Source organism: Anser brachyrhynchus (assembly GCF_964034855.1).
Source record: "Anser brachyrhynchus genome assembly, chromosome: 3".
Classification (NCBI taxonomy): domain Eukaryota; kingdom Metazoa; phylum Chordata; class Aves; order Anseriformes; family Anatidae; genus Anser; species Anser brachyrhynchus.
In genome coordinates, this window is record NC_137696.1 from 17959713 (window position 1) to 17981737 (window position 22025).

A 22025-nucleotide genomic window follows, 5' to 3' on the forward strand; every position below is an offset into this window, starting at 1 on the left:
CCAGCCTTCCCCTCCCAGCACGGCGGCCCCCAGCTCGGACACACAGAGCAGCAGAAGGCCACCTCTGCCTCAGTGTTTATAAAACCGCCCCTGGGCGCTGTTTTTTTCACAACGGGAGCCAGGCAGAGGAGCCAGCTGGGGCCAGGCCCCCACGGCAGGCACGGGACCCAGCAGGCCGGAGGCAGGGCGGCGCCGACGGGTGCAGGCGTGGAGGTCCCCGCGCTGGTGAGGCAGCAGGGGCACAGTTCGTGGCCTGGGGCTGGTGGCAGGAGTCGATTCGGGCCCTCGCTGGCAGGGGACCAGGCCAGCGCGGCTGCAGCTCTCCAGGCGAGCCAGAGGCGAGGACGGGGGCTCAGAGTCGCGCAGCTGGGGCGAGCAGATTCCTTCCCCGGCAGCCTGCCCTGCCCACACACCCGCGCTGCCCTGAGCGTGACGAGGGCAGAGGGAGGCCTGGCTAGGGCGAGACAAACGGAGCTCACATACGTTCCTTGCTTGAAAGGGCTAAAAATTCATGCAGGCAGTGGAGCAAGAGGTCGGCGTGTGGAGGAGTGAGAGCAGGGCGACGGAGGGGTGAGCCGGCATCAGCCCTGCGAGGAGACGATGGGGCGGCTGATGGTGCTGTTCGTCGTCATGGCCGAGAGCTCCCATCTGCAACACACCAACGGGGCACACTGAGGGGAAGCACGAGCGCAGCGTCCAGGGCTGGAGCGCCCCGAGGCAGGGAGCGCACCCACGGGTGGCCTGGCAGCAAGGCGTGCGGTACCTGATGTCGTGGGGAAGGCAGGACTGGTCCAGGCTGTACTGAATCACCGCCAGCTTACACAGCGTCTTCAGGCTGGGGCCTGCGGAAAGAGGGCAGTTAGCCACAGCACTCCTCGCGTGCGGGGACCGGGGCGTCGGGCACAAAACGCCACGGCGAGCGGTGCTTGGCAGCGAGGCACCCGGTGGCGAGAGGCACGAGCCGTGCGGGCGGGGAGCGCTCACGTACTGAAGTCGAGGATGTAGAGGTCCGAGTGATCCATCAGGTCGAATTCGTCGCCCATGCCCTCCTCCGGAGACGGGCTGCGGGACCCAAGCACAGCTCGTCAGTCGGTGCCAAAACGCCCCTGCGGTGGTTGTTCTTTGTGCTCCCCGCACCCTGACCGGCTCCTGGCTGGTTTCACAATCCTCCTCCTCCCAGTACCTCCCAAACCGCTTTCCAACAACCCAGCAGCCCCGGCAAACCAGGTCACAGCGACGCTGCGTCACTTAATCGCATACAGATCAAACCAGGAGAACATCACAAGGGCCAGCCATCCGACCTAGGAGGATTCAGACACCGCTCAGTGGCACAGTGCAAAGTCCAAAAGCAGTGCTGGCACCCCGGCGGGGTGGGCAAGATCAAGCTGGAGACCCGAGAGGACTTTTTGGGAGGCTCTCTAGCTGTGCTGCGGGGCTACAGGACCTGTGCCCTGTCTCCAGAGACGGTGACGGTCGTAGCTAGTGGCCATCCAAACCTCCTGCAACCAGAGAGGCCCTGAAAGGGCAGGAGCCCCACGCTGCAGGCAGCACTGCTTTGCCCTCGCTGCCAAAGCCACTTGAAGGACGGGTCGCTGCGTGCCCCAGCACATGGGCCAGCCTGTGGGAAGGTGCTCCCACGGCTGACGGTGGCTTGGAGAACTTGAAAGAAAGGAAAGGTGTTTTAAGTCCCGCTTTGGGTTGCCACAAGGGGGTTTAGCACATCCTCCCTGCTTGGCTGGAGCCTCGTGCAGTGACTCCTCACCCCCCTGCCACTCGCTGCCCACCTACGAGCCGCTAAGCCTCGCACCGCCCCAGGAGGTGAGGCAGCACCTGCTCGCCCAGTCCTCATCTCCCCCCACAAGCTCCGGGGCACAGCTCAGTGCTGGCAGAGAAGACCTGTTGCTGACGGGTCCCATCTGCCTGGATACAGGCGAAAGCCCCCTTAATACCACCCCGTATGTTCGCCGCACCGCGATCTAATCTCACATCCACGTCACAGGAAAACCTGGGGCATCCCTTATCTTCCAAAGGAGAAGCCAGCAGGCAGCGTGGCTGCGGTTTTATCGCCCAGCCGCAAGCGGCTGGGGAAAGCCTGGAGTTCAAGACCAGGAGAGCTGCAGCTCCCAGACAGCGGGCTGCGAGGCGACAGCCAGAGCCCAGCAGAAATGCTCATCCTCCCTTAGGAAGCCAGGCCTTCCTAAGCCTTGTCAGGAAAACACATCCCCAAGGCAAGCCTGGATCGGAAGCTGTTCAGCTGACCTCTGGTTTACAGCATTCCGTCTCCCCTCCGTTGTCCCTTGCGGTCGGTGGGACGTGCCTGGTCGCTTAAACCAGACGCTAACAGCGGGAGTGCTGCTGATCAGCGAGAGACCACAGACGGGGGCAAAGAGACTGAGCTCTCGGCAGAACTGCAAAAAGAAGCGAAGCATTTGGACGCTGCAGGAGCGGAGGCACCTGCAGAAGCACCTCTTGAGCAGGCTGCAGGGCACAGGAATCCCCCCAGGAGAGGCAGGACACAAAGGGGTTTTGCCCGTCCGTGCCCTGGCGCTGCTGCCGCCCGCAAGCCATGCACGCCGGCTCATCCTGCAAGGCGAATCCCCCGCACCCCATCCCTGCGCCGCGTTGTGTTCTCCCCCTCCCCTGCCCTGGCAGGGGAGCGCAGGTCAGGAGGCAGACCGCAGGGAATTCTCCGTTTACAACGACTTCCTGGAAAACTTCTTATCTCGCCAGGCGGCTCCAGGACACACCTGATAACCATTACAGGAAGCCAGCACAGCCCCCACCGCAGCCTGTCCCCCTCCCCAGGTCCAGGCGGGCCGCATTCCTGCCACCAGCAGCTCTTCCTGCCCCGGGACAGCGCGGTGAGCCAGCCTGCGTCAGGACCGAGCCCGGCTCGAAGAACAAGTCGAACAGCGAAGTCACCCCGTGGAAAAGACGAGCTCTGCCGTGCTGCCTGGCAGGGGCGGACTGAGCTCTGAAAAGCTGGTGTCACATTCACTGGGGTCTGCCAGCGTTTGTTAGGAGAGCCTGGGTTTAACACCAGTTCAGCTGCTGCCCTGACACAAATCCGTGCCGCCGACCAAAGGCTGCAGCGGCAGCGAGCATCCAGACCTGTCACCGAGCCCCTGCAAGCCTTCCACTGCAGCGAGCAGCTCCAGTGTCTGCTGAGGAGCCTGGATAAACTCAGCCCCTCTGCGTACCTCCATATACTGAACGCTCCCTCACATCCATCCTACTGCTAAACCTTCTCCCACCCCAAAAGCTCTCCTGGAGCTGAAGGCCCTTCACTTCCGAGCTGGACCTACTCTGCCTCGTCCTCTGCCTCCAACCTGTCTTCAGAAGCATCCCCAAAATGCCGCTGCCAGGGTCCCAGAGAAAGCTTTCCAAAGCACTGGGAGGGCTGAAAGCATTTCAGGTGCCCGTGCAAGGTGGATACTGGCAAACAGGCCCATGTTCCAGAGCTGCCGTCTGTCATTCCAGGCAGCACAGAGCATGTCCTGGTGATGGGCCACTTCCTCTCTGTTAGCAGCTGTTAAGGCTCTCGGCCACATCCAAGCTGCCCTGCCTCCTGACAGCATCACTTCCAGTGTTTGACAGCTAAATCCTCAGCACCGGGTCCCCTTTGTGAATGGAAACTTTGCTAAGGAGCACTGGCACGGAAGCGAACGCTGCCTTGTGTGGAGGGCTCCTCAGACAGCTCCCAGCTGAGCTGACATCCCTCTGCAGCCTGGCAGACACCCCTCTTGCCAAGGAAAGAAATAAATTGTGGTGGGAGAAGCAGGACAGCATGTAACGGAGGATAAATCTGTTTGAAGTCTGCGTCAGCGCAGCAGACCAGGCTATTGGTCTTGGGTGTCGAACAGGGCTTGTCACCGGGTGCTTTACAGGCCAACATGACATCTTCAGTCTCCCCCTTGTCTTTTCCAGAGGAGCCCTGGTCTAGGTAATTTGTCACACTTGCATGGGAAGCTGCCACGTGGCTCTGAAGTGAATCTGACTACAGCATGGGGCAGAGCACGGAGGGAAACTACTGAAGAGAAAGGAAAACCCTCCCATGGACCCCACAGAGCTCACCTGGTGCCGCCAAAGAGAATGATCTTGTCTCCCACTCTGCAGCAGCACTGCCGGCGTCGAGGACATGGGCCTTTCCCCTTGGGCTCGATCTTCCTCCAGGAAAGGGAAACTAAGGGGAAGGACGAGGGTGAGAGTGCACCAGCTTGTCAGAAAAGCCTGGCCGAGACCCGGGTATAAGCAGGTTATGGGTTTAAACAGACCACAGCAAAAAAGAGGCCCCCACAGACACCACATCTCACATCTGCCCTCCCTGTCCACCTCCTCTTTCTGCTGGAGTCAGAATGACGCACTTCCATCAGGCTGCTTAGGGCACAGGGTTGCTGAAGCTCTGCCTGCTGGAAGGGGAGCTGCAGGTTCTGCCCTTCAGCCACTGCAGCAAGCCCAGGCCTTTCGCTTACAAAGCCCAAGCCCCTGAGCTGCCAAAAGCAGCGGGTCAGATGCCACAGGGAGCGGCAGGAGCAGCCAGGCTCCCTTCCCAAGGACCCCGGTGCGTGCCGGATCTGGAGGGAGACCCAGGAACCAGCTCCATCTCTTGGCAGCCACTGAGAATGCAGAGCATCCTCACCGAGCTGGCTGCGGGAGCACAGGAACCGAACCAGGAGACAGCAGCCTTTGTCCCTGCCGCTCTCCACGGCGAGGATGCTGGGGGTGATTGTTCACTAATGCATGGCACCTAAAAACCTTCACAGGCTCTCACACTAGCTCCTAAATTGGCTGGGGGAACAGCAAGTTGGCTGCTCGCAGGTAACATTTTTATATAAGGCTTTCATGTGCAAAACAATTAGAAAACAAATGGAAGACCCCAAAACAGCTCACGGTTGACTGATACTTGGGGTACCAGGTGAAGAACCACCAAGGTGACCTGGTACCAAGAGTGTGCCGTGGTGATGCTGCAGGTCAGCGTGAGTGGTTTCCCCAGCTACAGCCTCTCTAACCCCACACCTCCTTTTCTGCCAAGAGTTCTGCATATCTAAAGAACAAGACAAAATTTTGCCAGCCCCCTTTTGAGCAGGCACATCTTTCAGCAATTCTCCCTTTTCCTCTTTCTAACTGAGATTTGGAGATGGTCTGAGGAGGAACAGGGGTGCCAAGCACAGCGGCAAGTTTCTGTCAGCACTGTCAGAAGAGCTATTTCCCCCAAACACGCTCCCAGACCCCGGAGCAAACATTCGTCTGAGCACTCACACACCTGAGGGCCTTGAGCACCATCACTGCAACGAGCTAAAAGCATAAATACCTGGATTGAATTTCCAGAGATCGTGGAAGTGTCTGTTCAGGCGTGCGTTGTAGCCACCGAAGACATACAGCTCCCCATTGTAGCTGACTGTGGGGAGTAAGCACAGACATCAGCATGCCGTCCTGTCCCAAAATCAAGCACAGCAAAGCGGTGCTAGTTGTCTGCTCCGATTAATACCACCTTCACGTGCAGGGCTGCACGCAAGGCTTTGCTGCTGGCGGCAGCTTTCCGCAGAAGCCAGGCTCCGTGCAGCCCTTGCTATCCCACATCTCTGCCCGGCGGACCAGAGACCCCTTCTGCTGGGGGCAGGAATTCCTCCCCACTGTCCTCCCCTCTCAGCAGACCCACACTCACATGCCGAATGGCTCCGTCGGCCTTCGGGAAGCACCGGGGTTGGAGGGGAGTCCAGCCAGGAGTTTGTTTCTGTATCGAACACTTTAATGCGGTTACAGTAGATCTCGTTGTTGGAGTGAAATGGCCCAAAACGATCCGCTCTGCCCCCAAACACGTACATCTTTGTTCCAATGATGGTGGCTGAATGGAAGTCTCTCCAGCGAGCTGGTGTACCCTGCAGGGACAGGTTAAAGCAGAGCAAGAGGAACAATGCAGATTACCCAGGGAGACGACATCTTGACAGGGAAGTTGGGGCGGCTGCCTTCTCCTGGAGAACTTCCCCTCCTGCCACACCAGACAGGAGCCGCGAGGCACGTGCAGGCAGCTACCCCAGGGAATAGCGGAGACGAGACTTTGTCCCCGAGGCAGAGTGAAAAACAGAGACTGACCTTGGCAGAGATTAAGGTCCACATCATGTTCGTGGTGTCCAATTTATGGATGTCATTTGAAAAGCAGTCGGCCTGGAAGACAGCAGGGCAGCCCAGTCACAAAGGGGCTAAGAAGCCTGGTCACACCGGCCCTCCGCGAAAGGACGCTGTCGTAGAGACCAGAGCATCCCTTTGGAGTCACCGCTTCCTAGGAGATGTGGCGCTTGCTCCAAAACGGCAGGGTAAACAGCATACATAACCACTTAACAAGAGGGAGGCAAAGCCCACCTCTTCTTAAAGCTGCCCCTTCTCTCCCTGCAGCCTTCCCGTTTATTCGGTCCCCAGTTCCTACCACCACGACTGTCCCACACACAGTAGGTACGGGCACAGCAGCACCTTGCCTCTACTTCACACCATAACAAAAGGTGGTGGCTCTAACAGGAAAGAGAAGCTGGCTCTGCTACGGACGCACAAGGAAAGGCAGGAGTTAAGATTACTTTTAGGAAGCTGAACATGCAAGAGTAAATACACTCAGGGGTCTGAGGATTCCACCAAGACCACACGCAGCCTGCGAGAGCCTACATTCACACAAACAGCACAGACTTCTGCTCCTCCAGGCAGGGGAGATAGCTGCGAGACAGATACGGGCTTGTTTGGCCTTGGTTAAAAGCAAGTCACATTTGTAACGCGGCTGCTGCAACCAAGACCATGCATTTAGCATGCTACAGTACTTGGAAAACGGGAGGAAAAAACCAAGGGACTGCCTTAACAGAGTCCCAGCTCTCTTCCAAATAAAGAGCTGTGACTTTGCACAGCTTTTCTGGAGTCTGGTGATAGTCTGAAGTGATACTTACCCTCCTAAGATCAGCACGTAAGGATTTGCTTAAAGGGGTGCTAAGCACACTGGCAGCTAGTGCAGGATGACCTTTGTCTCAAGGTATTCTTACACGAGAGGACGAGCAAGTGTTCGCTGGAGGGGCTCAGCGAGGTACGAGAAGAGGTAGAGAACACAGGGAACACGCACCAGCTTGGGACAAAGCCTCACAGCAACACTGCAGGTTTGAAAGTGATTTTTCTGGTGCACTTTTCAGCTAATTTAAAATAAATATATATGGTATTTATCATAAATATTATACATTTATCTAATACCATCGGAGTGTTGGAGAAATACACCAGAACATATTGAAATTTTAACTCGGTATGTTTTGTGAAAAGACAGTATTTAAAAGTCACTGTTTTTGTAGACTGACTTTGCCAACCGTCTTCTCTGAAACATTATGAACCTAACCTGGATAATTAATGCCGTGACTTTGCCGAGTTATAAAATGAAACCAACTGTGAATACAAAACGCCCCTGTGTCCTGCTTCTGCTGGGCAGGAATACCCTCTTTCCCAAGGGGTGGCCAAATAGCTCTTTCAGAGACTACTCACCAGCTGTTCGTAGCCTCCGAAGATAAACATGCTCTTTGCCAGGACACAAGCCGAGTGCCCATCTCTGGCTCCTGGGACCATTCCAGACACCTTTGGCGTGAACCACTTGTGCGTGTCTGAAACAAAACAGGGGACAACGCTAAGAAAACACAGAAGACGTGGGGATGGGATAGCCTTTTGCAACCGTTCCTCATTTCTGCGGCAGAAATCCTTCTCTCTTTCGTACACAGCACCTCCCCTAGGGAGACCGCAGGCTTCTCCAGGCATGGCTGCCTGCCTGAGCCTCCAGAGGGGCACGGTGACAGAGGTCCTCGGCTCCCGGGCACGGCTGCTGACACTGCCTGGCCTGACAAACAGCTCGAGTTTTGCGCGTGATTAGTACAGCGCTGCTTGAGCAATGTTATTTGGACTGAATCTCTTGCAAAGCCTACTTGTGAGTCATTAATCAGCTCTGCATTTACAGTTTCAATTACAGTGAAGCAACGATGCTAAGTGGCCCTAGTGACCTCACGGCTTGGAGATGCCGTCTAACCGAGGAAAAACAGTGCTCCAAAACCCAGCCAGAAGCCACTGAACCACAGGCTCACTGTGTCAACAGAGCTACTGTGCACATCCTCACCTCTGCAGCGCAGCTCTCCCTATCTTATCCGCTCCACTTGTCATCTTCTCACCCCCTCTCCAAGGGGAGCCTTCCCTGCCCTCCACCCTCCGTGGGTCCTTCAGCACTGCTCCCCATGTGTCTACACCAGCCAGAGGCAGCCCACACGCTCCAGGGATTGGCTTGAATTCGAAGAGGACTTTAAATCCAGCCGGAGCTGTTCTCCATGCAGGGCAGCATGGAACTAAGCCAGCAGCTCCCTGCCAAGCATAAACAGGCACCTGTCCCACGAGCCCACAGAGAGGCACAGATAAGCCTCGAGGCAGCAGGAGACGTTCCCCCCCCGCCCTCCCCGACTGCTCCGAGCTGCCAACAGCAGTGCTTATTTCAGGAAGCGGTAAAATTGGAGCCAAAGCAACATTCTTCGCGAGGATAACTTCTCGGAGCCTGGCCCGCGGCCACAGCCGTCCACCTAGGCTCCAGCTGGAACCACACAAAGGGGCTTGCAAGGTCAACAAAATCCCTGGGCAGCCAGCTAGTGAGAAACCCGCGACAGCTATCGAGTTCCCTTCCTTGGCGGGGCTGCTTCCAAGCCCAGTCACACGGCAGCAGCGAGAGCTTGCCCGAGCGTAACGTGTCAGATTAGAGAGGGGAAGAGGGCCTCAACTCGCGACCGGATCGGTGCCTCCAGCCCCAGAGGACAAAGCTGCACTGGGCCAGGGCTTTGTGCAGCCTGACGTGACTGATACAATGGGGCTGACGCCACAGCCGGAGGGCTGCCAGCCGCACTTTCCAGGATTGGCAGGGGACGGGCACAGCGTGTACAGACAGCTGCGATGGGCTCCCTTACGCCTGGCCTTCTCAGTTAATTTTCACTTAATGCTAAAGTGCCGGAGTTGGCGGGGACGCCAGGCAGCTCCCACTGCAAGGCTTCTGTGTACACAGCGATTTGCTGGTGGCTTCTCAGCTACATGTGTCAGGGGAAGGGAGAAACCCTGCGCCCAGAGAGCAGCTTCAAGCTTCAGAACATCTCCTGGTAATGAAAGGAATTCATGACCGAGCACCAGAGGAAGCAGTTTCACAGCAAGGCCAGCAAGCCAGTTAGTGGTCAGCATTTACGTGGACTTGCCCCCGGAATCCAGGTGTACCCTGCTCTTTTCCTGGCATTCCCGTCCACCCACTTCCTGCTGGCTCCTGTTCTTCCCAGGTGTTCCAGCAGCACGAGGAAGAAACCGACTGGAAGCCTCAAGGAGTTTATCTTTCAGGCTTATCTAACTTGGCTCATGCCTGCCCTTGTTGTTCCATCCTGTCCTTGGCTACTTGTGCGTTGTATTCCTCACTCTGCCTCACGCTTTTAGAAAGAATGACCACCCTGGAGAGACATCACAGTCCCTGAGAGCTCTATCCCCTTCTCGCTGCAACCTTCAGCCGCACACAGACGGTGCTTCTGTTGTAGTTACAATCAGAGAGAGCACGCAAAGCTGATAGAAAAATGTAAAACCATCCGATTTTTAGAAGAGTTCAGTAATCTCTATTCAAAGGCTTTTACAGAGAGTCAAGTACGCAGACACACTGGGCACCCCCTTCCCCTTCCAAACCCGCTGAACCATCCAGCAGCACCAGTTCCCCATCTGCCCAACTGGCCAAGACTACCACTTTGTGGAGAGACCAAGGGACAGGGAAACAAGCTGGGGAACAACGTGGAGGGCCAGGGAAAAGGTCTCATCGAGAGCAGTTGTGACGAGAAAGAGCAAGAAGCTGGAACTTACTGACATCGAAGGCATAGAGCACGTTGCAGGCTCCTTCCGTGTCGTTGCGACCACCCCAGATGTAGACGGTGTCGTCTATGAGCACCGCCGAGTGCCCATACCTCATGTAGGGCACCTCTCTCACTTGGTCTCGGCTGTTTGTCCACACTGGAGGCAGCTTGATCCAGCGCAGAGACACTGAAAGCACAAGTTTGAGCCTGTGTCAGATGTTAAGCCCGCTACGCGTGCTCACCAGTCTACCCAGCCTGGACAAGTGAGCATTTGTGAAAGCAGAAAGCCCGATATTTCTCTTCCCCTCGCCACAACACGGCGCAGAAGCAGTCTGGTAAGCAAGACAGAGCTGTGCCTGACCCTGAATAGTAGGTAGCTAAGAAATATGGAAGCACAGCTTTCCACGGGGCCCCTGTTCAGGAGAGAACTACAGGAAGCACAGAGGACTGGAGGACTCTGGACGGAAATAGCTTTGGTTCTGCATCAGCCACACTCAAGATATTTCCACTCTCCTTCATCCTAGACCACGAGTGAAGGTACAAACACCACCCCCACACAAAACCACCACACACACCCTACCAAAACGGGAAAGAAAAGGAGGGAGGTGATAATGAATGCAGACACTACTTCAGACTAGTGACATTTTTGAAGAAGAGACTCAAAACGCTGAAGAAACGGGCAGCACAGGAATAATTCACTGCAGCAACAGGCAAGGCAAGACACCTGAAGACAGCATTTGGACTTGTGGGAGCACATTCTAAATAAAACGACACGGCAGCTTTGTAGGAACAATGGTTTGTTTGTCTTTAAAAAAAAAAATAATAAGTAAGAACTTTAGACCCGACAGCTGCGTCTCTTTTACCCCCACCCATTCTCCAGTTCCTTCTGCTAACCTTGGGGTACAAATGGGAGCTCCTTGTGATTACAGGTTCTCCTTCCTGGGAGCCTGCACGTCACGTTCCCTGGTAGTCAGAGCAGTCAGTGTGTATTACAGGGCTTAATGACAGTGCAGGAGGCACCGCGAGCATTGCATGGCCATTACATAACAGCGTCCAGACGCCCTCCCTCCAATTTTGTTTGCCACGTGGAGGTAACATAGCAAAGACCAGCTAGATGTCTTACTGCGGCGAGGGGAAGAGAGCCATCCCCTGAAATACCAGGGCAGCAAAAGGGAAAGGATCAGGCTTCTTAAAAGGTGAGCGTCCACCTCAGAGGCAGGAAGGGCACTGAGGAGGCACAGCCAATGTTAAGAAGTCCAGCTAGGCAGGACGCTGGCGTTCTTCCCCTTCAGATCACTGCAAGACATCATTCAGGACCCAGAACCTCAGCTTTAGCACCGAAACCTGACAGCGCAAGGGCTTGGGAAGCCAGTGGCACCTCCCAAGCAGCAGCCGTAGCTTCTTGACCCTTTAACACCTGGGAGTGGTCAGACGGGAGGACGAGGCAGGAGCATTCCTCTGGGCATGGTAATTACGCACCACAAGAGCAGCGCTCTGCCGGCACGTTTCACAAGCTACAGCGTCCAACTGCACGACAAGAGGCCAGTGTCTCCCAATAGAGAGGAATGCCCTCGTTCACGAGGTCCTGAGCTGCCCTCTGCACCGTGAGCAGACCACCTCAACGACCCCACGTAGCCACACGTTTCATCCACCACCCCGTGCGCTGCTGTCTTCTCCCAGGTCAGATTCAGAGCAGTGAACTCGCTGTGCCTCGCAGACAAAGCGGTTCGAGCCGCACATCACCTGCACCTTAGGAGAGCTCAGCGTGCTGTCCCCTCTGCAAAGGACGAGCCGTTGGTTCCCCTCATGCCTCTGCTCAGCCGAACCCATCCAAGCATCAGTGCAATTTTTCAGCCTAATTATAGGGAGGCGCTTTATGGACCAGCTCAGTAATCCGTTCAGTTCAAAGGGCACCGAATGAAGAAACGCAGCCTCTCCCAGCACAGCCGTGGCTCCGATTCAGCCTCCTGACACATACTGGCTACCCTACAAGAATGACTCCAGCTCCGGTTGCTTTGCTAAGCCACACTGCGAGCCTGGATATCTACCAGCTAGCTGCTGCCAAAACGGGAATGCCTCCACCCTAGCCACACACCCCTGCTGACTCCACGGCGCTGGTGGTGGCACTCAGCTGTCCCACAGGGAACTGGCTCGGGAGCCTAAACCCAGAGACTCAGCCCTGTGCGCCGAGTCCACCCTGCCCTGTACATGCCAGGGGTGGCTGAAAACTGGAAGCTGGATGGGGGACACCAGCTAACCGGTGCCTCTTTGCGCTTTCCTGAGTTAGCGTTCACAGAGAAGAAGGACAGAACTATATGGCTATACGGTTACTTCTGGTAAGCTCTTGTCCTAGCAGCCTGCTGAACTACAGCCCCGCTGTGGCCTGCCCCCGAAGCAGAAAACACAGAGCTGCACGACGGAAGAGGCTCCCATCTACACAGACAGCTTTTTTGGAAATTAGAAATTTGGAAATTAAACGTAACAGAGCACGTAACACCGAGCAGCAGCAGGCAATGAAACCAGTAACCGAGCAAGCCGCTCCTTTGCCCTGCCAGAGGGACGCGTTTACCTGCATTAAAAACGTGGACGTCGATCTGCCGCAGAGTCTCATAGTCTTCTCCGGAGCAGTACCCGCCGAAGGAATACACCTTGTGGCCGACGGCCACGGCCGCGTGGTTCACCCTGCGCGGCCCGCCTTCCAGGTGCACGGCCCACCGTAACATTCCTCCCCGTCCCCGCCAGCCAGGCCGTCCTCAGGGCCCCCAGCGCCACGGCCTCATGCTTCCCGGGCCGCCGCCATGCCCCGCAGGCGTCACCTGGCTCTGTAACAAAGACACAATGCTAAAATAACACGATCCGTCTCGCGGGTTTTCCTGCCTTCCTTGAAGGCCAGCTATGAAGGTCACATTGCTGCGTCCTCGCCCATCTGCCCTCCCGCTGAAGACAGCTTTGCCCTCTCCGCTTGGGAAGGAGAGGCAGAGCGGGTGCTGTAACCTGAGCGAGGCGAGGAAGAGCAAGCAGAGATGTCCTCACACCAAAAAAACAACGTAGGGCGGCAGTACAGGCTGCCCAAGCCCAGCAGTTTTTGCGAAGGCAGCCGAGTGCTGTGCGCCCGGCCATGCCCTCGCCATGCACACATCATGTACGTGCCAGAACAATTTGTCCGCATGAATGAAGACATGCGGGGAGAGCCAACTGTGAAGGTGAAAAGAACAGAGCCAGAGGGAAGAGACTGCGCTCTTTGGATCGCTTGTGAGAATGCCAGAGGAAGAAAAAAGGCAAAGAAAAAAGGCAGAGAAACAAAAAACCCCAAAAGAACAGCTTCCCCCCCAAAGCAAGAGTCCCTGATAGGAGGGTGCACTACATCTGCATTCAGGCTCTCTGATCTGACTCCCCACTCAGGATCAGGATAAGTCCCTTCTCTCCCACAGTAAATTCAGGCACAGCCACGCACGCCTTGCGGTGTATGAACTCACGCTTCAGACAGATGGCCGAGACCAGCTCGCACAGAAGTCACCGTCGCTGAGCTCTGCGGAGGTTCCCCTTTGGATCTCAGGATCTGGAGCGCGGTCCTGCCCTGGCACTTCTGAAGAAGGAGGTCCGTCTAATTCGTCAGCAGCTTTCCCCCAGCTGAAAAACAGCCATTAGAGGAGAAGTCAGCGTTGCAGGCAGCCCAAAGAAAATTCCCTCTTTAATTGCTCGCTCCTCGCTCCTCAGCGCGCTCCCCCCACGCCCAATTTTAGCATTTGCCGAACGTGAAGCGGTGCGCGGACGCCTCAGAACGATGACTAAAATTCCTACACATTTTCTCAGCCCCTTTTTTTGGAAAGCGCTAACTTTTCACACGGAGAGCTCTCCTCCTGAAGGAGCTGAAGAGCAGCTGGTGCGCCATGTGGAGCGCAGCCAGGCGGCCCCCGGCCCCGCAGACAAGCAGGGCCGCAGCTCTCCGCCCGGGCGCCCGTACGGCCCAGCAGCACGCTCCGGCCTTATCTCCAGCTCCTCAGGGCTGGGGAAGGAGTCAGAGATAAAGTCGCGGCGAGGGGACAGGGGCCAAGTCTGAGCAGAGAGCTCCCCGCAGTCCTGCGCGGCACAGATGAGCCGAGGCGCCCCTCCCGCGGAGCCGCTTCTCCCTTACAGCGCCCACCTTTTAATTACTATTTTTTGCCTCCTTCAAGCCAGCCAGCAGCTCTGGTACGAGTCCTCCACAAAGCTGCAGAACAGAGAGTTTCCATGGAGACCACCAAAGTCACCTTTTAGGCTCTCCCGCAGGCTTCCCCTATCTGTTTTATTTATTCTCCTCGACCGGGAGTCACCGCTGAACCCGACCAGCGGTTGTTCTCCTCAAAGCCACCCCTGGGCTAAGTGACTCCGTCGGAGGCTCCTGAAGTAGCTCAAGGGGACTTGAGCGGCCGTGTCAATACTGCCAGCGCTCTCCAGAAGGCCCAGGAAGGAGGAGAGGACACGTGTCACCTTGTCACCTCTCGGGTCCTCTGGGAGCAGACCTGCCGCTTGCCGCGTGGCCGCCGGGAGCCGGCCGCCCTGCCCGCGCGGTTCCACCGCTCGGATTAGCCACAGGAAGACAGGAAACGAAGGGGATGCATCCTAAGAAGTTAATCTGCTCAGCTGAGCGCCACGGCCCCGGCTACACCGTGGGATGCAAGGTTGACGCTGCGGCAGGCGTTGCAGCGCCGCTTCCTACCATTACGATTGCTCAAGGCCCGGCTTAGGCGAAAAGTTTTTCCAGAGATCATCCCCGAGAGCAGCTGACACGCGCCCAGGGGCGGCGGCCGGCAGGACGGCACCTAAATCCGCGGCCGGGCTTCACAAACATCCCCTTTGCCCTGCATGGGCGCGTTCCTTCGTGGCACGAGGAGGCTTAACCCGCCTCACGCCCCGAATCTCTGCACTCACAGAAGCGATGCCAAGGGCTGGGGGGAGGCAGAGGGCTGCGACAGATCCTCGCAGACAGCGAGCTAAGTGTGGGTGCCTTCTCCCCTAACCCTAACCCGCTCTGCCCGGGGCTGCATCTCCCCAAAACAGCCTTCGCAGCCCCTCTGCCCTTGCACCAGAAGCCGCCTGAAGCTCTGACCCGGCTGAACCCGTGCCCCAGAGCCCGCAGGAACCCCACACTGGACCCGTAGGGAGACCAACCAACGCCACCGAAATAAGCACAGGTTTCCTGTAGGGCGAGAGAAGAGATTCTTCCGGACTGAGCAAACCCAAGGAAGCTGCTGTTAACTCACCACGCGCTCTCTCAGGGAGCCCCGGCCACCCCTTACCCCCAGGCATAGCCAGGAGAGTGTCGGCAAGGCACGAGCGTGCCCACCACGACGGGCACACGGGGGCTCTGTTGTAGGAGGGCTTCTGTTGAAGCCACCAGGCTCTTCCACTTGATGCCTCAGCTCCCCGCTGCACCCCCCAAAAGCCAGCAGCTCTTCGCATTTCACCCTCAGCACACAGCCTTCAGGACTGCCCGCTCCCCTGCTCTGACAGAGCCCCTCCAGAGTTATGCTCAAGCATGGGAGGCAGAGAAATTTGGGCTGAAACCCTGGCAGGTCCCGTCATCGGCTGCCAGGAACAAGAACGTTTCTAAAAAGCAGGCTACGCCTCACCTGCTATCGCAAAGCCCTTCCCCTGAGGTACCTGACGGGGGCTGGAAACGAAGCAGGCAGCGCAGCGAGCCGCTCCCGTGCCGCTAAGCACGAGGAGGTTAAAACCAGAAGCGTCTCAGGAACAACCTGCCACGGTCCTGCAGCAGCGCCTGGAGCCCTCCACCTGCCGCGCAGCCTCACGAGTCCGGCGGTGCCTCCCGAGGACGCGGCGCGACGACGGCCGCCTCCAGCAACGCCACGGCCGGGCGTGACACCCGACCGCGAGTGGCAGATCACGATCACGGGTCTGCTTTGAGAAAGAGCTGCGGACGTCCTTCGACACCTCCCTCGCGCCTCCTCGGCGCTGGCACCCGGCAGAGGGAGCGCGGCGCCTCACCCGGGGCGTTTCAGCCTGGTTGTCGTCCCACGTAAGGCAGCTCGGTGTTCTTCGAAGGCAGCTCCTACACAGAGCGCTCCCAAATCTCCGGCTGTGCTGCTGTCTGAAGGTGCACAGCAAGCCCCAACCAACCAACTAGCCCAGCTTATGCCTCACAAGGGTCTACCAGCACAGCACACAGCCGTCCAGGACCACCAGGGAACAATTCAATAATTTTCCGCTGGTATACCTTCCAAAACTGTTGTGGTGATTTGAGCAAAGGGGGACAAAAACCAAAAAACCAACACCCTGGGTTTTCAGACTCGGATTTTTCAGATGTTTTATTTGCTTTAGTCTCGCTATTTTCAAGCCTTGCAATTAACTATGAAAACGTTTTGCTCCAGATAGAAAGCTGCTAACCATCTTTGAGTACCGTAGCTAAACCACAACCTCAGGACAAAAATACACATCCTCAGACCCCCTTCTCTGCGCTAAGAGAGATCACCGGGCTGCCTCGTTCCTCTGCACACAAAGAAACCCAGAGCCATTTCTGAAAGCCGCTTGGATTAGCCTTGCTGCAGTCGATTCCCAGAGCAAGGAGGAGAAACCCTGTGTTTTCCAGGGCTCTGCCTTTGTCACCCCAGAATTACGGCACCACCCCAAGCAGGGCAGCCTGCCGTTCCCGTAAAGCCGTGCCGCAGAGCAAATCCCTACCGTGTGGCTGCCTCGGTCCCGTCTCCCAAAAAGATGACGGCCACAAGGTTTAGTAACCCTTAAAATAGCCCAGGCAGCTCGCGGCAGTCCATATAGACTGTTCTATTTCAAGTACCTCCAACTTACTGTTACAGATAGCACGAGAACAGCCCGCTTTCTTCACTCGTGCTTGACATTTATCCCGTGCTTTGCCTATTTATGCTAAGGCAGGGCGAAACTGCAAGCTTGCACATTCAGCAGCTCGCCGTGTCATTTCGGCAGCGGGGAGCGCGCCCGTGCCAGGGCAGCCACGGGGCTCAGCAGCGGCAGCTCCAGAGGCTTCGTGTGGGGCGGCGGGGAGCGCAGACCGGGTGCTCGGGCTGGGATTCACCACGGCGGCTGCTCTTGGCGAGAGGAGAGCCACCTCCTCCCAGTGCCACCTCCGCCAGGTGATTCCTGCCCAAATCCCCGAGCCGGCCGCTCCCCTCCTCACCTCCCAGGCTTCCACCTCCCTCCTGCCAAGATCCAGCCCCAGCCTCTGGCTGCCCCGAGCCCAGGGGAGCGGGTACGAGGGCTGTAAGGGCCCCCCTCGGCCCCTCGCCACCGCACGGCCTCGTGCCGCCGCCACGCTCCCCACGCGCCTCAGCCTCGCTCCCACCGCCTCAGCCCAGCACGGCGGAGGCCCAGGTGCCCGCTGGGGGCTCGGCGGAGGCCCAAACGCCCGGTGGAGGCCCGGAGGCCGGCTGCTGCCCCCCCCCCACGCCTCACCGCCCCCACCACAGCCGCCCCTCGCCCCCCCCCCCGGTGCAGCCGTGCCCGCCCGTCCCGCCCCGGCCCCGCTCGGCCGCCACCCCCAGCCCGGTACCTGGCGGCGGGCAGGCGGCTCAGGCGGCCCCGCTCCGGTCCCCCCCCCCGCCGCGCCCTGGGACTTGTAGTCCGCGGCCGCCCCCCCCCGCCGCCGGCAGGGTGGCACGCGGAGGGCCCCGCGGGACTACAACACCCACAGTGCCCAGCGGCGGGGCGGCCGGGGGCAGGGGGAGGAGGAGGAGGAGGAGGAGGAGGAGGAGGAGGAGGAGGAGGAGGAAGAGGGGGCGGCGGGGCCGCGCCCGGTGCATGGCGGTGGCGCCGAGCATGGGGCCGGAACGGGTCTGTCCCGGCGAGCCGGGGCCGCCGGAGGCCCCCGAGGGCGCTGCGGGTTGGAGCGGCGACGAGGAGGAAGAGGAGGAGGAGGAAGAGGAGGAAGAGGGGGAGGAGGGGGAGGAAGGCGGCGGGTACCTGTACCAGCCGCTGAGCCAGGAACCGGAGCAGGGCCCCGGCGAGGCGGCGGGCCCCGGGCTGCAGGAGCGGCTGCAGGTAGCGGGGAGCGCCGGGCTGGGGGGCTGGGGGGGGGGACCGGGGGGAGAACGGGCCCGATCCCCACCTCCCCGCCTCCATTTGTGCCGCAGATGCTGGGGCTGCACCTGCCCGAGCCGCCCGCGGACAGCGAGGAGGAGGAGGAGGAGGAAGGCGCGGCGGCTCAGAGCAGCCGCAGCTCCATCCCCATGGACCCAGGTAAGGGCACCTTCCCCGTGTCACCTTCCCCGTGTCACCATCCCCATGTCACCGCCATCCCCATGTCACCATCCCCATGTCACCGCCATCCCCACATCAATGCCATTCCCACATCAGTGCCGTCCCCGCTCCTGGGGGGAAGGCCCCGGCCTCACGCGCTGCCCGTCCGTCCCCAGAGCACGTGGAGCTGGTGAAGAGGACGATGGCCGGCGTGAAGCTCCCCACCCTGGGCATCCCGCCCTGGGCCAGCGAGATCTCCGAGGACCAGTGGAAGGACGTGGTGCGGCGCACGCTGCAGGCCAGGCAGAGCCTGAGCGGCCCCAGGCCCGAGTGGAAGTGACGCCCAGACCCCCGCCCGCCCCTCGGTCACCCAGTTTGGGGCCGGGGCTCGCAGGCATCGCTGTTCCAGTTTCTCCCGTTGACGTTGTCCACCTTCCCTTCCTTACCTCTTTCCCGGTTCTGGCTGCCACGTAAGTTGCTGTGATGTCCTTGTGTTGACTTGCTCTGCCCTGGAGGAGGCAGCCCACATTCCTGACCCTGCGTACGTGTGGAGGGAGGGGTTTTGAGCGGCTTCACCCAGCTTGGCTTGGGACAAACACCTCGTCCCAGCGCTGGAGAAGTCCCTCTCCCCCCAGGGGTGCCTCCTCCGAGGGCACGCGGCTGCATGTTGGCGTATCAGAGGTCGAGCCCAGTGTGTCTTTCCAAGAGATCAGTTTTATTTAGTACTGTACATACAGGGACATCTGTACAAAATCCAACACTTTCATACTATGTAATGCTCTACTGAAAATAAAGTACACCATATGTACATATGAACTGTAAGCAGCTTAATACTTGTGTCCAGGGGGTGAATGCAGTAGTTAGTTTTGCTCGCTCCCTCGGGAGGAGGGAGCTGTGTGAAGTAGAAGAGGCAGCTCCAGTTCTGTCCATTTGGCTGATGTGGGGAGAAGGCATAGGCAGAAATGAGCACTAATGCTAGAAACCAAGTGTGGAGCAAGGGGCAGCGGTAGCGTGGCAGACGCAGGTCTGCACATGAGCGGTACGCGTGGCGGAGGGCAATAACGCGCTCCCCCCTGACTCACATGGTCCCCTTCTTCGATGTCCAGGACACTGGAATGAGTAGGCAGTAAACTAATGGCGATGGAAAGGTACTAAGCGTTGAGGTCCCTGACCCAGAACAAGACACACAAAGCTATGAGGACATCCAAGCCCTACAGCACGTAGCCGTGGTGCGTCGCGGTCCTGCCCCCGCGCGCGGCCCGCTCTCGGCAGTACTCCTCCGGACGCGGCCGGGGGCTGCAGGCGGAGAGGGGCTGTGCGCAGGGCAGCCCGGCCTCCGCGTGCCACAGGTCTCAGCTCTTTCCGCAGGCAGCGCGGCCCAGAGCAGGGAAACGCGGCCGCTTCCCAGCAGCGAGCGGGCGGTAGTGAGGGCGGGCACATGCTGGAGCGCTCTAGAAACAAGGCGGCAGCTTGTAACGCGACGCTAAGCAGGCGAGGTGGAAAGCCCATAACCGCGAGGGGAAGAAACGTCCTCCCCTACCCACCTAAACCCTGCTGCAGGTTGGGGTGCTTGGCAGTCCTCATCTGTGCTGTGCCCCGGAGCCACCTGCCGCTCCTGCAAGCCTTCAGCCGGCATTACCCAGCGCATGTCTACATGCTGTGCCAGGCTCACGTGAGGTAATTGATTGGCAGCTGACCATGAGCTCGGGCTAATGTTCAAAATAAGCAATAACCTCCCTGAGGTGTTTCGTAAGTCTCCTGATGAACTGGCCCATCGCACGAAGCAGAGGGGAGGCGGGGTCCTGCGTGATTCGGGGTGATCTCTCGCACGCGCACGCTTGCCAGCTGCTCCCGAGAGATGGTGGCATGCCGAACGAGGGCCGAACTGAAAGAGAGCTGAACAGGGCGGGGGGGCGACACGGGGGGAAAAACAGCCTAGCGCGGGTTGGAGGGAAAGAAGGGTGCTGCGCACCAGCAGCAGGATTAGAGGGGGTGAACCTCTGACCCAGGAAGCGGTCTGCTGGTGGGGACGAGGAGCAGACACACCAGGACCTCCTGCGATGACCCGCGATGCTGCAAAGCTGCGTCACGCTGGCACCGACCCCAGAAGCTCCCTGCGCTACCGCAAACCCGCTCAAGCTGATGCGTCGAGAAAGCAAGCGCAGCAGGTAAGAAGCGAAGACTTCCCTTATCCATCGCAACCAGCCTCTCTGAGGGGGCGCCTGGGCCTGGGACTTAATCTGCACCACAAAAGGTAGGGGAAAAAGCTCCGAGAGCTGGATCACAGTAGCACCCGAGTGCTGCGCGGGCCCCTGGGCTATCAAGTGCACCCTAAATGCTAAATTAGCACAGCAAGTCCCTGATGCGCCACGGAACTAACAAGGGCCTCAGGCCACGGCAGGTGCTGAAGTAATAGGGCGAGGCTAACTTTGCTCAGAGCACCTACAGAAGCAGTTCGACAGCAGCGTCTAGCCACCGATCATGAGGAGGAGACAACTGAACACTCACAACTCAGCCTTGGCCCCATAATGTGGATCCACTGCTTCCACTAATTGGCAGAAATGACTTTAGCAGCACAAGCCTCCTAGAAACCCCAGCCACTGCAGAGCTAAGGATGGGATAGAGCAACAAAGGGAGAGCTGCGGGAGTATTTTAATTGAGCAGGTAGAGGAAGAAAGCAGAAGTCAGTGGCTGACGCCTGCTACAAAGCCAGAAGTTAATTCTGGGCCCACAATTACCCAAGACGCTGGGATGGAGACGACTTAGCAAGGACCAATACAAAGAGCTGAAGGAATTCACTTTCCCACAAGAGAGCTTCTAAGGATGCTCTAAAGGGAGGGAAGCAATAGTACGTAGTGCTTGCACCCAGCTTTACTGGGGGTGGCAAAGCACTGAACCCCCACTCCACTGACAAGGGAACAGAACAGGGGGCTTGAAGCAAAAGAAAGGTGGAAGTGAACGCCTCCTGCTGTACGCGAGACCCTCCGACCGCAGAGCCGCACCCCAAGGCAGGGCGGGGAGAGAGCAGAGCCCCCACAAACTCTGCCTGATGCTCCCAGCCCAAGCTCAGCCGCAGGCCTCGGCTGCGCGGGGGCAGGCGGCAGCGAGGGCAGGATTTGTGCCACCCGCCTCCGTCAGGCTGAGCTGGGCAGCTCAGGTTGTTTCTGAAGTCAGAGGGGTCAAGCGCACCGTGCCGCTGCCTAGCTCTGCCCCCCCGGGAGGTGAGCTGTGCAGGGGTTTTGGTTCTTTCTGCTGACTGCAGAGCCCAGCGCGGCTCCCTTCAGCCTCCTGCCGCTGCAGGTACGGGGAGCGTCTCCCCTCCCTGCAGGGCAGCGAGGCTCTGGCTCCCGGGCGGAATAAGAACCAGGCAGCGTGGAAATGAAGCGACTCCTGCCCGGGCTTGCAGGACAGGCAGGCTCCCTTCACACACGCACAGCGAAGGTGGAAAAGCAGGAGGACACGGCAGTGGCGAGGTACAAGTTACAACGTAAAACCAGATCTACCCTGGAGGGATGTGGATGGAGTGGAGGACAGGCACAGCTCACCATGTTCATTCCTTATTTATACATGAGAACCAAGTGCATTTCTGTGACCCCTGGGGGAAAGGGATGGGGGCAGAGCTTCCCGGGCCAGCTCCTGAGCCCGTCAGAGAGCCTCCTGGCTTGAGGTGAGAAACTCTTCTGCTCTCTTGTGGGCCTCCAGGGCTTTTATAGTGTAGACGTCCTGAGGAAGCTCAGATTTCCGGCGCAGCAAAACCTTCTCCTTCTTAATGTCTTTCAGCATCTACAGACAAACCAAAGGAGTCAGAGAGCTGCAACAAAGCCCTTCAGCCCCGTACAGCCTGAGCCTCCCCCTCCTCTGACTGCTCTAGGATATGCTGGGTGACACCGTGGCGTGCTGCAGAGCAGGCTGAGAGCCAGACGCAAACCAAAAGGGCACAGAGAAGCCCCACTT

General features: G+C 58.5%; 3 protein-coding genes across 12 annotated transcripts in view; 1 reads left to right on the forward strand and 2 right to left on the reverse strand.

Moving 5' to 3' along the window:
* Positions 1–63: 63 nt before the first annotated feature.
* On the reverse strand, positions 64–17522 carry KLHDC3 (kelch domain containing 3). Of its 7 annotated transcripts, none has more exons than XM_080584656.1 (12): positions 17386–17522; positions 13337–13490; positions 12430–12682; positions 9871–10047; positions 7504–7619; positions 6094–6165; positions 5666–5879; positions 5312–5398; positions 4075–4183; positions 989–1062; positions 764–842; positions 64–648 (listed from the first exon to the last, which is right to left on the reverse strand). In XM_080584656.1, the coding sequence occupies exons 3-12, from the start codon at positions 12581–12583 to the stop codon at positions 582–584; spliced, it is 1149 nt and encodes a 382-aa protein (XP_080440782.1). In that variant the 5' UTR covers positions 12584–12682; positions 13337–13490; positions 17386–17522; the 3' UTR covers positions 64–581. The 7 variants fall into 7 exon arrangements, with proteins under 7 accessions (XP_080440782.1, XP_080440788.1, XP_080440786.1 ...); XM_080584662.1 differs by lacking the exon at positions 17386–17522 and adding an exon at positions 17014–17250; XM_080584660.1 differs by lacking the exon at positions 17386–17522 and adding an exon at positions 16668–16965.
* A 74-nt stretch (positions 17523–17596) lies between these two features.
* MEA1 (male-enhanced antigen 1) lies at positions 17597–18887 on the forward strand. The gene is made up of 3 exons (XM_080584667.1): positions 17597–17873; positions 17966–18071; positions 18248–18887. Exons 1-3 carry the CDS (start codon positions 17634–17636, stop codon positions 18409–18411), a joined length of 510 nt encoding a protein of 169 aa, XP_080440793.1. The 5' UTR covers positions 17597–17633; the 3' UTR covers positions 18412–18887.
* PPP2R5D (protein phosphatase 2 regulatory subunit B'delta) overlaps positions 18766–22025 on the reverse strand; it is a 31990-nt gene continuing 28730 nt past the window's right edge. For all 4 annotated transcript variants that reach the window (XM_080584648.1, XM_080584649.1, XM_080584650.1 and 1 more), the window contains one exon: positions 18766–21854. In XM_080584648.1, the coding sequence (XP_080440774.1) occupies positions 21717–21854 (138 nt within the window). In that variant the 3' untranslated portion in view covers positions 18766–21716. The remainder of the gene's footprint in view (positions 21855–22025) is intronic.

Bases quoted from the DNA above. Each gene is read 5' to 3' on its own strand.
- MEA1 (XM_080584667.1), top strand. From the start codon at position 17,634: ATGGCGGTGGCGCCGAGCATGGGGCCGGAACGGGTCTGTCCCGGCGAG. The intron at 17,874-17,965 runs GTAGCGGGGAGC...TTTGTGCCGCAG, and splicing joins GGCTGCAGGAGCGGCTGCAG to ATGCTGGGGCTGCACCTGCC. The intron at 18,072-18,247 runs GTAAGGGCACCT...GTCCGTCCCCAG, and splicing joins CTCCATCCCCATGGACCCAG to AGCACGTGGAGCTGGTGAAG.
- KLHDC3 (XM_080584656.1), bottom strand. From the start codon at position 12,583: ATGTTACGGTGGGCCGTGCACCTGGAAGGCGGGCCGCGCAGGGTGAAC. The intron at 7,620-9,870 runs GTAAGTTCCAGC...GTTTTGTTTCAG, and splicing joins GCTCTATGCCTTCGATGTCA to ACACGCACAAGTGGTTCACG. The intron at 843-988 runs GTACGTGAGCGC...CTCTTTCCGCAG, and splicing joins CCTCTACATCCTCGACTTCA to GCCCCAGCCTGAAGACGCTG.